The sequence below is a fragment of the Coregonus lavaretus genome (genome assembly GCF_964263955.1).
Source record: "Coregonus lavaretus genome assembly, chromosome: 13".
NCBI lineage: Eukaryota > Metazoa > Chordata > Actinopteri > Salmoniformes > Salmonidae > Coregonus > Coregonus lavaretus.
This window is the reverse complement of record NC_140000.1, coordinates 27,308,013-27,322,458: the sequence shown is the minus strand read 5'-3', so window position 1 is coordinate 27,322,458 and position 14,446 is coordinate 27,308,013. Positions and strand designations below refer to the sequence as shown.

Below are 14,446 nucleotides of genomic sequence, written 5' to 3'. Positions count from 1 at the left end.
AACTTTCAAAGTTCTTGAAATTTTCCAGATTGACTGACCTTCATGTCTTAAAGTAATGATGGACTGTCGTTTCTCTTTGCTTATTTGAGCTGTTCTTGCCATAATATGGACTTGGTCTTTTACCAAATAGGGCTATCTTCTGTATACCACCCCTACCTTGTCACAACACAACTGATTGGCTCAAACGTATTAAGAAGGAAAGAAATTGCACAAATTAACTTTTAACAAGGCACACCTGTTAATTGAAATGCATTCCTGGTGACTTCCTCATGAAGCTGGTTAAGAGAATGCCAAGATTGTGCAAAGCTGTCATCAAGGCAAAGGGTGGCTACTTTGAAGAATCTCAAATATAAAATATATTTTGATTTGTTTAACACTTTTTTTGGTTACTACATGATTCCATATGTGTTATTTCATAGTTTTGATGTCTTCACTATTATTCTAAAATGGATAAAATAGTAAAAATAAAGAAAAACCCTGGAATGAGTAAGGGTGTGTGTGTGTGTGTGTGTCAACTTTTGACTGGTACTGTATATTTAATACTTTTCTATTATTCAGTCAATGTTCACTGTTTATTAGACGATGCACAGCAGCATGTTCACAGCACATATAACAAACCACACATTTTATGTCAAGCAACAAGTTTATTTAAATAGCCAAGGACACTCCCCTGCCTGCTACCATTCCAGGTTCACATCTTTTTGCTCCTCCTGATGAGTGACGTAGAGCCCACTGTCAGTGTCTGAAATGGGGGAGGTAGTGAAAAGTGTTTTGTTACTGTGTCAGGTCACTATTCTACAAATAAAACCACAAGGTAGAAATAGCCAGCTTGTTTGACCTGTGCCCCATATTTCACAACTGTTTATGCTTATATTTGACACACTGTATTGACAGATGTGTAGTATGTTATTGTTCATTATTACCAACAGTAGGTCAAATTACCTCAACCATCTCTCCTCCCTTGAGCTCCTGGACGCTGGAGAATTTATCTGTGTTGCATATCAGCTTTCCTCCCTCCAGTCTGACAGTGCACTGTGGGGGCCAGAGAAGAGAGCGGTGATCAGTAATTTGTAGCAATAACGAGTGAGGACAGATGAGCTAAGAAACTTGGAAGACTAAACAAGACATATACTAACTGCAGATACAAGACTGCCCCCCCCCCCCCCCCCATTATTTCATGTCAGACATCCGTAATACAGAACTTTTAAACTGCCAAGCATTACTGGACTAGCTTGGATAATGTTAAGAGGTTCATGGTGATGCTGAGCTCGCCACTTATAGTTTTTGGTTCTTCAATTCAAAGATGAAACCTGTTGATTTAACAATATGTCAGTCAATCAATCAATACTTAAATAAGTATTGATTCACCACAAACAGGTAGATTGAGATTGCCTACCTTGAGTTTCTTGCCGTCCATGGTGGTGATGTCGGCCTCTTTGCCGATGGTGAAGGAATTGGTGATAGACTTGCCGGGAGTTTTGGAGGTGATGACAAAGTCATTGCCGTTCTGCTGGATCTCAGTGACGGGCTTGATGTCCTTGGCCAGCTTGATAACATCTTCTGGGAGTGCTGATGGATGGGCAGGAGGATGACTCATTAGCTTATGATTAGAGCCATGGAGGCAAACCCTACCTTTTCATTTTGGGTCATAGTTGGGAATCTATAGTTGAATCTCTTGTATTTCCTTGATTCCTTACATCCTCTCTCCTTTTCAAAACTCATTGGATGAGAAGGTCAGAGGGGAGGAACCATTAATCTTCTCTCCTCCAATGCGTTTTGAGAAAGAGTTGAAGAAAGACGACACGAGGAATCAAGCAAATACATTTTAGATTCACCCCTAAACAACCCTATACATGCAATGTAACTGATCTGTAGGAAACTCACAGATGGCCCTGAGGAACTCCTCGTAGTTCTCCTGAGCGTACACCTGCCATGTTCCACTGAAGGCCATGTTGTCTGTACCGGTCCGGTTTCTCCTCCTTCACCAAGATGGGCAATAAGAGCCTGAGACAGCTGTGCGAAGCTCAACACAAATGTAGAGAGGGCACTGCATCCCCCACAGCTACTTATATCAGCAGGTAGAGGGGGCTCCACTCTGTGCCTCTGTGTCTAATCAGTAACACAGCCTCTGAAGTAATGTCCCCCATTGTTTGAACAACCCAGAGTTCGCTTACATCTCTGTCTGGCATGACCCCAACTTCCAGTTATCTTGGGATGGGGAGAGTGCGTTACGTCTGAGCTGTGCTATCGTATAGACATAAAATCACCTCTTATTGGTGGACTCGCATGCAGATGCATGAAATATGAATGGGTTTTACTCATCCCAATAGATTGGCTTCTGAGACTTCTGACACGCAGATCTCAAGTTTCTTTCTAGGCACGTATTGCAATACTGTCCTAAATGCAGACCTGGGTTAAATTGCTATTTGACATTTTGAATACTTTAGATGGGCTTTATCGAGCTTGCCTAGCGCAATACAACCGATAAAATCGTTTCAAAAGTGCAAACTGGGCCATATGGCACTCCGGGCAGGCTAAAGCAAACTCTGAAACTGTTTGAATAGTATTCGAACCCAGGTCTGATGTCCTGTGGAATCTTCCTAAAAACAGTGTTCAAATCTACTCCACTGTTTAACCAGGCAATGGGTGAATGACACATTGGACAAAAGCTCTTCTATCAGAAGATATACTGTATTGTAGCTACTCTTTGGTTGCCTAATAATTTCCCACACTTTTATGAGATATTTCTAATAATCATTGAATGACGAGTCCCTTTAGCAGACATCTCAAACAGTGCACACTATAACAACATTAGCAACAACGTTGAGGTGAGCAACAACGTTGAGGTGAATGAAACCGTGTCAAGCCACCAAGATCAAATTACTTTATTAGCAGCACACAAGCGATTGCAGAGACACATGATATGACAGATACTGTATGTGGAGCGCTAGCAGGCTAATAGACCTGCTTGAGCTGCAGGTGCAGACTCTGAGTGAGTGAGATTACTGCATTATTACAGGGAGGTCAGTGCATAAATTAGGTTGATATAGAAAAAAACACACTTGACGTGTCGTGCACCCATGTAATCTGCTCCATGTGCATGACTAACGTGACATCTCTAATTAAATACAACATGGGAGATAATTGGAATTTGGATCAAGTCTGCTGCTGTCAAGACATGAAATGAACATTTAACGCGCTCGCCTTGGCCGATGAACCCTACTTCAGAGCCCTGCTCACATGTCCTATTATTAAATTGTACCAGAAAGGAAGGGGCGACGTCATAAAATTGTAGCTGACACTCTTGGGATATTTATTGGTAGTCGAATGACACAAGAATACAGGTTGTTGCAGTTTGGACTGGACCTCAAATTGACATCAATTGACTACATTCACTCTTGTACAAGTAACTTAATCATTGCTACATCCCAATGCCACAAATGAACCACTTATTGCAGTTCACTCCCCATTAACTCTAATTTAACCCCATGAAAACTAACTGGCTCAACCACCACACAAACACAACCGACTGGGCACACACTAGTTGAATCAACGTTATATTCAATAGAATCAACAACGTGGTATAGACATTGAATTGAGGTCTGTGCCCAGTTGAAATCCTCTCTTGGTGCAACAAAACCAACACTCCTTCCTTCCTTACATCTCCACTGCATCGGGCGGGGGCTTCTCGCCGTGCTTGTACACGCTCACGGTCACTTTGACCGTCTGAGTGCCGTACTGGTTGCGCACAAAGATGCTGTAGTTGCCCGAGTCCTCGCTAGTCACATTGTTGACGGTCAAAGTGCTGGACTTATTCTCATTGGCGATGTTGAACTGGCCCCCCGAGACGATGCCTTTGTCGTTCCTCAGCCAGAACATCTCTGGGGCGGGGTCACCGTCAGTAAAGCAGGTCAGGCACAGAGACTGGGGAGGAGAGGAAGATTAAGATGACATGATTCACAACAGTCAATGTTTATATGAACAATGACAAAATATCACTGTTGACTTGGGCAGGCAGGCTATTTTAAAAAAACGTATCAGAGAAGGTGCTGATTTAAGATCAGTTCCCCCCATCCATTTAATCGTATTCAATATGATCTAATGGGCTAAACTGATCCTAGATCAGCACTTCTACTCTGAGACTTCGGTCTAACAGTACACTTGAAAAAACGGACGTAATACTAACATAGCAAAAGGATAATGAAGTACTAGGGAACATGATAAACCAGATAATAGATCAGTGTTATTTCCCATAGTTCACCTACCTTATTCTCCATGATAGCCACCACATCTGGTAGGCCCTTGGTCACCCTGGCCCGATCTAAAGCAATGAGAAGGACATTTACTCCCTTGAATCAGCCATAGGAAGCTCATTCAATCATTCCAGTGTACATAAATAAAATAATTAAGAAACAATGAAAGAGTAGGCTACTCACTTTTCTCAGCAACCGCCACTTGCCTTTGTAGTAAAAAGTAAGGGTAAAACCGGTAAATACATTTGCAAATTGTTTCATATCCATCACCATACTATTTGTCCATGTGACAATAGTGATAGAAAATAGTACCTGGAATTGTTTGTGTTAGTGTTTACCACTGCAAGCCATGCTGGGCGCGCACCATCAATATGGTACTGCACTTACTTCAACCTCTGGTATTCCAACAGAGCATCAGCAAAGACTTTTAAAGAGAGAGAGAGAGAGAGAGAGAGAGAGAGAGAGAGAGATAATTAAATGAAGAATGTAATATTCATTAACTGCCTGTCTTGGAAGATATGAATGTAGATGAAGATTGCAGACAAATTAAATTATAATTGAGTTATAATAGTAGAATTCTGAAGCTTACATTCTAGCTGTGAAGACATTGACATGAATCTGAAGCAGCAAAATCCCTGTATGAAGCCTATTTCTTTTAACTGCTTTGAGACCATACTGCTTTTTGAGTGAGTCAGACTGGTCAGACTAACCTTGTCCAGATAGGTCTAGTGAGCGTGTGTGCTTTTCTTGACCATCGAACATCTCCAGGGTGTACTTCCCCTTATCGTTCTCTGTGGGCGCAAAGACCTCGACCCACAACTTCTGCATACTGCTGCCAGGCTTACACCTCTCCAACTGGTCAATCCTACTCTCCCTGGTGCACAATTAAATACAATATGATAATACAATTCAATAGAATATAATATATTTTTCCCAAAATCCAACAAAATATACTTCCATACAAGGCCATAACTATTTACAGTTGAAGCGGAAGTTTACAAACACTTAGGTTGGAGTCATTAAAACTCGTTTTTCAACCACTTCCAGTGAGTCAGAAGTTTACATACATTAAGTTGACTTTGCCTATAAACAGCTTGGAAAATTCCAGAAAATGATGTCATGGCTTTAGAAACTTCTGATAGGCTAATTTACATCATTTTAGTCAGTTGGAGGTGTACCTGTGGATGTATTTCAAGGCCTACCTTCAAACTCAGTGCCTCTTTGCTTGACATCATGGGAAAATCCAAATAAATCAGCCAAGACCTCAGAAAAGAAATGGTAGACCTCCACAAGTATGGTTCATCCTTGGGAGCAATTTCCAAACGCCTGAAGGTACCACGCTCATCTGTACAAACAATAGTACGCAAGTATAAACATCATGGGACCACGCAGCCGTCATACCGCTCAGGAAGGAGATGCGTTCTGTCTCCTAGAGATGAACGTACTTTGGTGTGAAAAGTGCAAATCAATCCCAGAACAACAGCAAAGGACCTTGTGAAGATGCTGGAGGAAACAGGTAAAAATTATCTATATCCACAATAAAAACTAGTCCTATATCGACATAACCTGAAAGGCTGCTCAGCAAAAAAGAAGCCACTGCTCCAAAACCGCCATAAAAAAAGCCAGACTACGGTTTGCAACTGCACATGGGGACAAAGATCGTACTTTTTGGAGGAATGTCCTCTGGTCTGATGAAACAAAAATAGAACTGTTTGGCCATAATGACCATCTTTATGTTTGGCGGAAAAAGGGGGATGCTTGCAAGCCGAAGAACACCATCCCTACCGTTAAGCACAGGGGTGGCATCATCGTGCTGTGGGGGTGCTTTGCTGCAGGAGGGACTGGTGCACTTCACAAAATAGATGGCATCATGAGGAAGGAAAATTATGTGGATATATTGAAGCAATCTCAAGACATCAGTCAGGAAGTTAAAGCTTGGCCGCAAATGGGTCCTCCAAATGGACAATGACCCCAAGCATACTTCCAAAGTTGTGGCAAAATGGCTTAAGGACAACAAAGTCAAGGTATTGGAGTGGCCATCACAAAGCCCTGACCTCAATCCTATAGAAAATGTGTGGGCAGAACTGAAAAAGCATGTGCGAGCAAGGAGGCCTACAAACCTGACTCAGTTACACCAGCTCTGTCAGGAGGAATGGGCAAAAATTCACCCAATTTATTGTGTGGAAGGCTACCTGAAATGTTTGACCCAAGTTAAACAATTTAAAGGCAATGCTACCAAATACTAATTGAGTGTATGTAAACTTCTGACCCACTGGGAATGTGATGAAAGAAATAAAAGCTGAAATAAATAATCCTCTCTACTATTATTCTGAAATGTCACATTCTTAAAATAAAGTGGTGATCTTAACTGACCTAATACAGGGAATATTTACTAGGATTAAATGTCAGGAATTGTGAAGAACTGAGTTTAAATGTATTTGGCTAAGGTGTATGTAAACTTCCGACTTCAACTGTATGTCTGAGGGCTTTACTTGTTAAGTTTTAAGTTTCTTTGTAAAAGCCTTTACATTTGGTATTTTTCAATCTGATGAGATGGATTTGGGATTAAAGGCTCAGACTGTCTCACTAAGGAAGCTGTGGGGTGATGTGAAGAAAAAGACAAACGCTAAAGCAACTCTGAGTTTAAATTAGACAACAAACCATGTTGCTACAGCAACAACTGCCCTTACAGAAAAACCACATGACTTCACGTGAAAAATCGCGTGATTTACATTGACATTTTAGTCATTTAGCAGATGCTCTTATCCAGAGCGACTTACGATTTCACATGAAATTTCACATTTTCACGTGTAGTTTCATATTATCACATGTTGTGTTACATGTTGTGACATGTTATCACATTAACTTCACGTGATCACATGAAAACGTGTTTTTGGAACACTTCACGTGTGTTCACATGTGAAATTAATGTGTTTTTTCCACGTTGGGTTATCACCAGCTCTCGTAATAAATAAATCGGTAATTTAGCAGACGCGCTTATCCAGAGCAATTAGGGTTAAGTGCCTCGCTCAAGGGCATATCGACAGATTTTTCACCTAGTCGGCTCAGGGATTAGAACCAGCAACCTTCTGGTTACCGGCACAACGCTCTTAACCACTAAGCTACCTGCCGCCGTAAGGGAGAGGTATAGGATGTGCAGGCTCTTGCTCCAGACAGGCACCAACACAGCTGATTCAACTAATCAAAGTCTTAATGATTAGTCTATTAGTTGAATCAGGTGTGTTAATGCTGGACTAGAACAAAAACCTGCAAGCCCTGTAACTCTGTAGAACCAGGGTTGGTGGTTGGTTCTAACCATAAAAGCTGCCAGCAGGTGGCGATAAAAGTCCAGTCCATGTTCCCTGTGTGTACCATCATCTGTTGTGAAGTTTCCCTTAGGTACAGATTTAGGATCAACTTTCCCTACCCCAATCCTAACCTTAACAATTAGTGGGGAAAATGCTAAACTGACCCAAGATCAGCGCCTAGGGGAAACTTCATCCTACTCCACATAGGCTGACTGTATAATGTATGCCAAGTAGAACCAGTGGGCCAGGAGCACAGCCCCGGTGGCAGGGCAGAGTACAGAGGCCAGGCCAGGCCAGGGAACTCACTTGAAGTGCCAGCTGGTCTTCATGTAGCTGATATAGTATTTGAGAGAGCAGTAGAGCTTGAAGCCCACAGCAGTGCATTGGATCCTCACTGGTCCTGCAGACAGCGCTGTGCCACAGAGAGAGGAAAAAGTCAAACTCTGAGAGATGATACTCTGTGACAGAATGTCATTGTTGGGATATTGACAGGTGACAGGGCATGCTATCTAAACTGAAGTCTAGGTCCAATACATTTTATATTTTGATTCTAACCTGCAGTCAGGATGTGGGTTTTGTCGTTACTTAAGAAGTGAATAACTTCATCTTAAGTTGTCCCAATCCAAAAATCGTTCATAGAATGCTTGAGAAGTCACTCATGTTTCGGTACTGAAATGTTGGCGTAATAATATTAGGAAATCCATGCTGAACTTACCACACTGTTTGCTCAGGAGTTGGAGGAGCTTGTCATACTCTGTAAATAAAGACAGAATAATTATGTCTCCAGACAGTGGGCTCTATTTAAGCAATAAGGTCTGAGTAGGTGTGGTACATGGCACATATACCACAGCTAAGGGCTGTTCTTATGCATGATGCAACGCGTCAGTTTTCCCCTATTGGCCCCTGGTTCACCTCTGATCGCTTGGCTGGGTCACTAAGCGCTGTGATTGGTCCACAGTGTTCCTGCCAGGGCCAACAAGAGTCAACAAGAGTCTCTCCCATCCAGCTGACCAAAGTCCATATAGTACATTCTATGAACGCCTGGATACAGCCATTAGCAGTGGTATATTGGCCATATGCCACAAATACCCAAGGTGCCTTATTGCTATTATAAACTGGTTACCAACGTAATTAGAACAGTAAGAAGTCATTTTTTGTCATACCCGTGATATATGGTCTGATATACTACGGCTTTCACCCAATCAGCTTTCAGGGCTCAAACCACCCAGTTTATAATGTTCATTAACCTCTATGCATAATACATGAAGGATAATATTACATAATGTGCAGTCTCAGTCTATGCATCTTCAGAATGATCATCAGACATAAAACAATAATGTACTTTGAAATTGCCTCATAACAATATAACTTGAGAGACAACATACTGTAACATTTCAGCGATATTTAGGCTAGACCGGGGCCCATATTCATAAAGCGTCTCAGAGTAGGAGTGCTGATCTAGGATCAGGTCCCCCCAGTCCAAGTCATCATATTCATTAGGATCTATGACGCAAAATTGATCACTTTGTGAATATGGGCCCATGTCTGTGGTTGTCCATGACAGTGCCATGATGGCTCACCTTCATTTAGTAACTCCAGTGTGCTCACATCCTGTCCTCTACCATCAGACACCACAGCTTCGTAGTGGCCTGCCTCCTTCTTAGTCACCTGAGAGAAAACAGTCAATCAGTATAACACACACATACACATAGGGTTTGAGAATGCCCAAACACATTTGACTTTCTGTACACAGATAATCCTACCCACTGGGCACAGATTTCAATTCAACGTATTTTCCACATTGGTTCAACGTAATTTCATTGAAATGACGTAGAAACAACATTGATTCAAACAGTGTGTGCCCAGTGGGTAATTATGCAATGATCTATAAATACTCATACATACTGTAGAAAAACTCTGATCCAGATTCTGCATGTGTATGTGTGCACGATGATCACTGATGATGTGTGTTCTACTGAGTTTAACCTTATTCCCTCCTCTGCCACCATCCCATTACTGTACATCCAGTACTACTGTACATTACTTGATATATCCATTACTATACTGCAAATATGAGGTGGTAGGTAGCTTAATGGTTAGAGAGGTGGACCTGTAGCCGGAAGGTTGCCAGGTCAAATCTCCAGGTGGGCGCTAAATAGTGGGGTTGAGCAAAGTGATATGTGACATTATGGGCTAGTTCCCTGGACCTAGATTCAGCCTAGTACTGGATTAAAATCATTCTCAATAGAGAATCTCCACTGAAAGTGTGTTTTAGTCCAGGATTAAATTTAATCTGGGTTCAGGAAACCAGCCCTATGAGTACTGGATGTGATGTGTGTACCTGTTGCACAGTCATGGTGCTGACTCCAGTCTGCTGGTCATACACTCCTGGAGTCTCCACACCGTCCTTGAACCACTTCAGAGTCGTATCCTTGTTTATGTTGGTCACCTGGACCCAGAATGAGAGAGGATACTAATGATACAGTTACACTGTGCACTGAATACATTCATAACAACACACATGCATATTAGAATACAGAATCCATGTGATTATTTCATAACAAAGATAACAAGATATTGGATATCTATAAATTACCTTGCATTTGATGATAAACTCACAGTCCTCTGTCACGGTCCATGACACAAATTCCAGAAAATAGGGTCCTTGGAAAACAGAGCGAATGATTAACTGCGCACACTGGATCAGAGATACAGCGGCCATCTTTGCTTACAGTCAATCAATGAAACTTGCTATATTCTGGTGTGTCAGCACTATATGTTATAACTGCCTGTTCAACACTCCATAAACTGTAGATAGGTATGTTTTGCCACTAGCCACAAAGCTAAGGAAAGGGACTAACAGTTAGTGACAAATAGGAAACTAGGGCGTTGAGGCTTACTGAATCTGTTTCAGCACATTTGGGACCTATTTGGCAGGAGCATTTTACACTGAAATTAGATCTTTATCTACTGTTGGCAGTAGATAAAAACACGTCCTATATGGACTTTGGTCAGCCGGATGGGAGAAACTCTTGTTGGCCCTGGCAGGAACACTGTGGACCAATCACAGTGCTTAGGGATCCAGCCCAGAGGTCAGAGGTGAACCAGGGGCCAATAGGGGAACACTCACCTGACTTTCTCTTGTAGTCCATTCTGTTGGCTATGGACTGAGCCAGTGTCTGACGGAACACTGCCAAAGACACAACCACAGGATCACATCCCTACTAGCACACTGAGGATATACAGTACACTACCAATAATAAGACAGTAACATTGAATGTAATAACCAAATTGATTGCAACAAATCTATATATCAAGCCAAGCCAAACATTTACTACTCTTTAGAGTTCACAGCAATATTAAGCCACCCTTTTCACACTATTGTGCCGATCTGAAGCAAACTGTGCTTGCTCAGCACTTCCAGCAACTATGGTGGATGCGTAACCAGGCCAGCTCATCACAGCTTGGTTTAGCACAGCTCGGTTCGGTTCGGTAGTGTGAAAATCCCGGTAATGAGTTGGGGTGACCAGATGGACTCACTCTCGTCAACGAACACCAGGGTGAACTGGTTCTTGGCGCGGCCGTCGCAGAGCTGAGCTGTGTAGGAACCCTCGTCCTCCTTAGACAGCTGGTCAAACAGGATCTCTATCAGCCCACTGGCCTTGTCAAAGTTAATCTTATGGGCCTAGGGAGAGAGAAGAGAGAGGACACACACAAGCACATGAATGCACACGTATGTACATACATGTGCACACACACTCAGGCACGCACACCTTACAGAAACCACGTTTTTACAATAACTTCTATAAGTGTGACTTGCATGTTGATTTGAGCTAATCAAGGCAAGGGGCTAAAATGGGGGAAATGGGGTTTGGTTTATTCACAAAATCCTTATCTGTTGTCATTTTGTAATAAACCCTTAGCACTGTTGACAAACACATGTATACACACATGCATGCATGCAGTCATGCTATTCCATACCGAGTAACCCATGCAAGACACTGAGTCCAAAACATGCATAATATTAGTTTTCCCCCATGGAAAATCCACATCTGGTGCAACAACCTCTGCCGACCTGTCTTCCAACCTGTGGTTATTTTTAGGTTGATTTAATAACAAATCAACATTGCTAACATATTGCTACGTATATTCTTGTGAAAATCTTTAGTAAGGTGATTTGTGTTTAAATTAAATTGCAAATATGATGGTGAGGGTACAAAAAAAAAGATTGTGACATTTTTTGTGATTACTTTCTCTTTCTATACAGTCAATAACTCTTACTAATGCAAACTTGGATGAGAAAATATGTAACATTTTGCTATTTTGTGGCACATCTACATTTCGTTGTTTTATGGAGATCTTCACTGGAAATGGAAATGCATTCGGGAACACATAACCATCTGCATATATTCAAAAATAAATGTGTGTATGCAAAATGCAGTATCTTATGAGTTATACACACCTCTGGGAGATATGCTATAACTTGCCTGGATGCCAGTCTATTTCTGTTTCAGCCAACTTGTCGTCATCTTCCCATTCATACAACACTGCACCATCGACTAAAGCAGGAACATTCTGACACCCAAGCTAGTTATAGTATGCATTTGAGACATACACACTCTTAAGCATATAGACACATACAGTGAGGGAAATAAGTATTTGACCCCTCTGCAAACATGACTTAGTACTTGGTGGCAAAACCCTTGTTGGCAATCACAGAGGTCAGACGTTTCTTGTAGTTGGCCACCAGGTTTGCACACATCTCAGGAGGGATTTTGTAACACACCTCTTTGCAGATCTTCTCCAAGTCATTAAGGTTTCGAGGCTGACGTTTGGCAACTCAAACCAGCTCCCTCCACAGATTTTCTATGGGATTAAGGTCTGGAGACTGGCTAGGCTACTCCAGGACCTTAATGTGCTTCTTCTTGAGCCACTCCTTTGTTGCCTTGGCCGTGTGTTTTGGGTCATTGTCATGCTGGAATACCCATCCCTGACCCATTTTCAATGCCCTGGCTGAGGGAAGGAGGTTCTCACCCAAGATTTGACGGTACATGGCCCCGTCCATCGTCCCTTTGATGCGGTGAAGTTGTCCTGTCCCCTTAGCAGAAAAACACCCCCAAAGCATAATGTTTCCACCTCCATGTTTGACGGTGGGGATGGTGTTCTTGGGGTCATAGGCAGCATTCCTCCTCCTCCAAACACGGCGAGTTGAGTTGATGCCAAAGAGCTTCATTTTGGTTTCATCTGACCACAACACTTTCACCCAGTTCTCCTCTGAATCATTCAGATGTTCATTGGCAAACTTCAGACAGCCCTGTATATGTGCTTTCTTGAGCAGGGGGACCATGCGGGCACTGCAGGATTTCAGTCCTTCACGGCGTAGTGTGTTACCAATTGTTTTTTGGTGACTATGGTCCCAGCTGCCTTGAGATCATTGACAAGATCCTCCCGTGTAGTTCTGGGCTGATTCCTCACCGTTCTCATCATCATTGCAACTTCACGAGGTGAGATCTTGCATGGAGCCGCAGGCCGAGGGAGAATGACAGTTATTTTGTGTTTCTTCCATTTGCGAATAATTGCACCAACTGTTGTCACCTTCTCACCAAGCTGCTTGGCGATGGTCTTGTAGCCCATTCCAGCCTTGTGTAGGTCTACAATCTTGTCCCTGACATCATTGGAGAGCCCTTTGGTCTTGGCCATGGTGGAGAGTTTGGAATCTGATTGATTGATTGCTTCTGTGGACAGGTGTCTTTTATACAGGTAACAAACTGAGATTAGGAGCACTCCCTTTAAGAGTGTGCTCCTAATCTCAGCTTGTTACCTGTATAAAAGACACCTGGGAGCCAGAAATCTTTCTGATTGAGAGGGGGTCAAATACTTATTTCCTTCATTAAAATGCAAATCAATTTATAACATTTTTGACATGCATTTTTCTGGATTTTGTTGTTGTTATTCTGTCTCTCACTGTTAAAATAAACCTACCATTAAAATTATAGACTGATCATTTCTTTGTCAGTGGGCAAATGTACAAAATCAGCAGGGGATCAAATACTTTTTTCCCTCACTGTATATGGTCTCTCGTGACAGACTAGTACACACAATATTTGGTTCTGGGTTCTGAGATTAGAACATATTGCCTGTATTTTGAAGTGCTGCTTACTGCAGTACTCGAGATCTCTCTGTCATTGAGAATGAGGTGGAGCTCTGCAGCGTTGCTCAGGCTCTCAGTCTGCATCCAGAGACGCACGTTCCCTTTCTCTGACACCTCCACCTGCCACTTGGAGCGCAGGGCTATCACTGTAGGGGGAGAGAACAATGAATAGGGAATAGGTTATGCATTCAGGTAGGCCTCCAAGCTTCAGCAAACAAAATAAACTAGGAGGGGTGCTCAACAACAATGACAGGAATCGAAAAATAGGGCTTCCCCAAGAAAAACATCAGCGGGAATACGTTGTTGAAATTGTGATGGTGAACTCTATATTATAATGTCTGTTTCTATTTGAAAAGGAATACTATACATTTTTTGTTAGCTCGATAGAGACTTGCATTATTACAGTAACTGAGTCTTACTTACATGGGTGGCAGATGTGCCAGCCGAGCTCGGTCAGTCTCTCCAGATCTATGGAAAAAGAAAGAGAGGGAGAATTGTAGGGAGCAGCAATATTTTGTTCAAGTCTTCTGTAGCTTTGAGTATAAAGTACCTTCCGCAGTAAAGGTGAAACTGGAAGAGATGTCTGGGTTGTCACTCATCTCTACTGTGTACAGGCCCAGGTCCTCTTTAGTGGCGTTTGTAAAGGTTAGGATGGACCTGGGGATGGACAGAAGAAGGGACAGCTAGCTAAAAGGATGGACAGAAGGACAGTGGGCTTAAAGGACAGACCAGGG

At 42.3% G+C, this 14,446-nt stretch overlaps 2 protein-coding genes across 2 annotated transcripts in view; both read right to left on the bottom strand.

Annotated features, from left to right (window-relative positions):
- Window positions 1–558: 558 nt before the first annotated feature.
- On the bottom strand, window positions 559–2,071 carry LOC311139443 (fatty acid-binding protein 10-A, liver basic). Its single transcript, XM_084174319.1, has 4 exons — window positions 1,885–2,071; window positions 1,397–1,569; window positions 943–1,032; window positions 559–742 (listed from the first exon to the last, which is right to left on the bottom strand). The coding sequence occupies exons 1-4, from the start codon at window positions 1,949–1,951 to the stop codon at window positions 692–694; spliced, it is 381 nt and encodes a 126-aa protein (XP_084030445.1). The 5' UTR covers window positions 1,952–2,071; the 3' UTR covers window positions 559–691.
- A 799-nt stretch (window positions 2,072–2,870) lies between these two features.
- Window positions 2,871–14,446, bottom strand: part of LOC311139869 (myomesin-3-like) — a gene marked incomplete at its 5' end in the record, with an annotated part of 62,974 nt that continues 51,398 nt past the window's right edge. Inside the window, 15 exons of the mRNA XM_084174859.1 lie at window positions 2,871–3,924; window positions 4,266–4,321; window positions 4,437–4,459; window positions 4,641–4,677; window positions 4,964–5,127; window positions 7,868–7,973; window positions 8,277–8,315; window positions 9,142–9,229; window positions 9,903–10,010; window positions 10,158–10,225; window positions 10,692–10,751; window positions 11,102–11,246; window positions 13,722–13,858; window positions 14,136–14,180; window positions 14,263–14,369. Of these exons, the coding sequence (XP_084030985.1) occupies window positions 3,658–3,924; window positions 4,266–4,321; window positions 4,437–4,459; window positions 4,641–4,677; window positions 4,964–5,127; window positions 7,868–7,973; window positions 8,277–8,315; window positions 9,142–9,229; window positions 9,903–10,010; window positions 10,158–10,225; window positions 10,692–10,751; window positions 11,102–11,246; window positions 13,722–13,858; window positions 14,136–14,180; window positions 14,263–14,369 (1,450 nt within the window). The 3' untranslated portion in view covers window positions 2,871–3,657. The remainder of the gene's footprint in view (window positions 3,925–4,265; window positions 4,322–4,436; window positions 4,460–4,640; window positions 4,678–4,963; window positions 5,128–7,867; window positions 7,974–8,276; window positions 8,316–9,141; window positions 9,230–9,902; window positions 10,011–10,157; window positions 10,226–10,691; window positions 10,752–11,101; window positions 11,247–13,721; window positions 13,859–14,135; window positions 14,181–14,262; window positions 14,370–14,446) is intronic.

Bases quoted from the DNA above. Each gene is read 5' to 3' on its own strand.
- LOC311139443 (XM_084174319.1), bottom strand. From the start codon at position 1,951: ATGGCCTTCAGTGGAACATGGCAGGTGTACGCTCAGGAGAACTACGAG. The intron at 1,033-1,396 runs GTAGGCAATCTC...TGGCCCCCACAG, and splicing joins TGGACGGCAAGAAACTCAAG to TGCACTGTCAGACTGGAGGG. The intron at 743-942 runs GTAATTTGACCT...CCCCCATTTCAG, and splicing joins AGGGAGGAGAGATGGTTGAG to ACACTGACAGTGGGCTCTAC.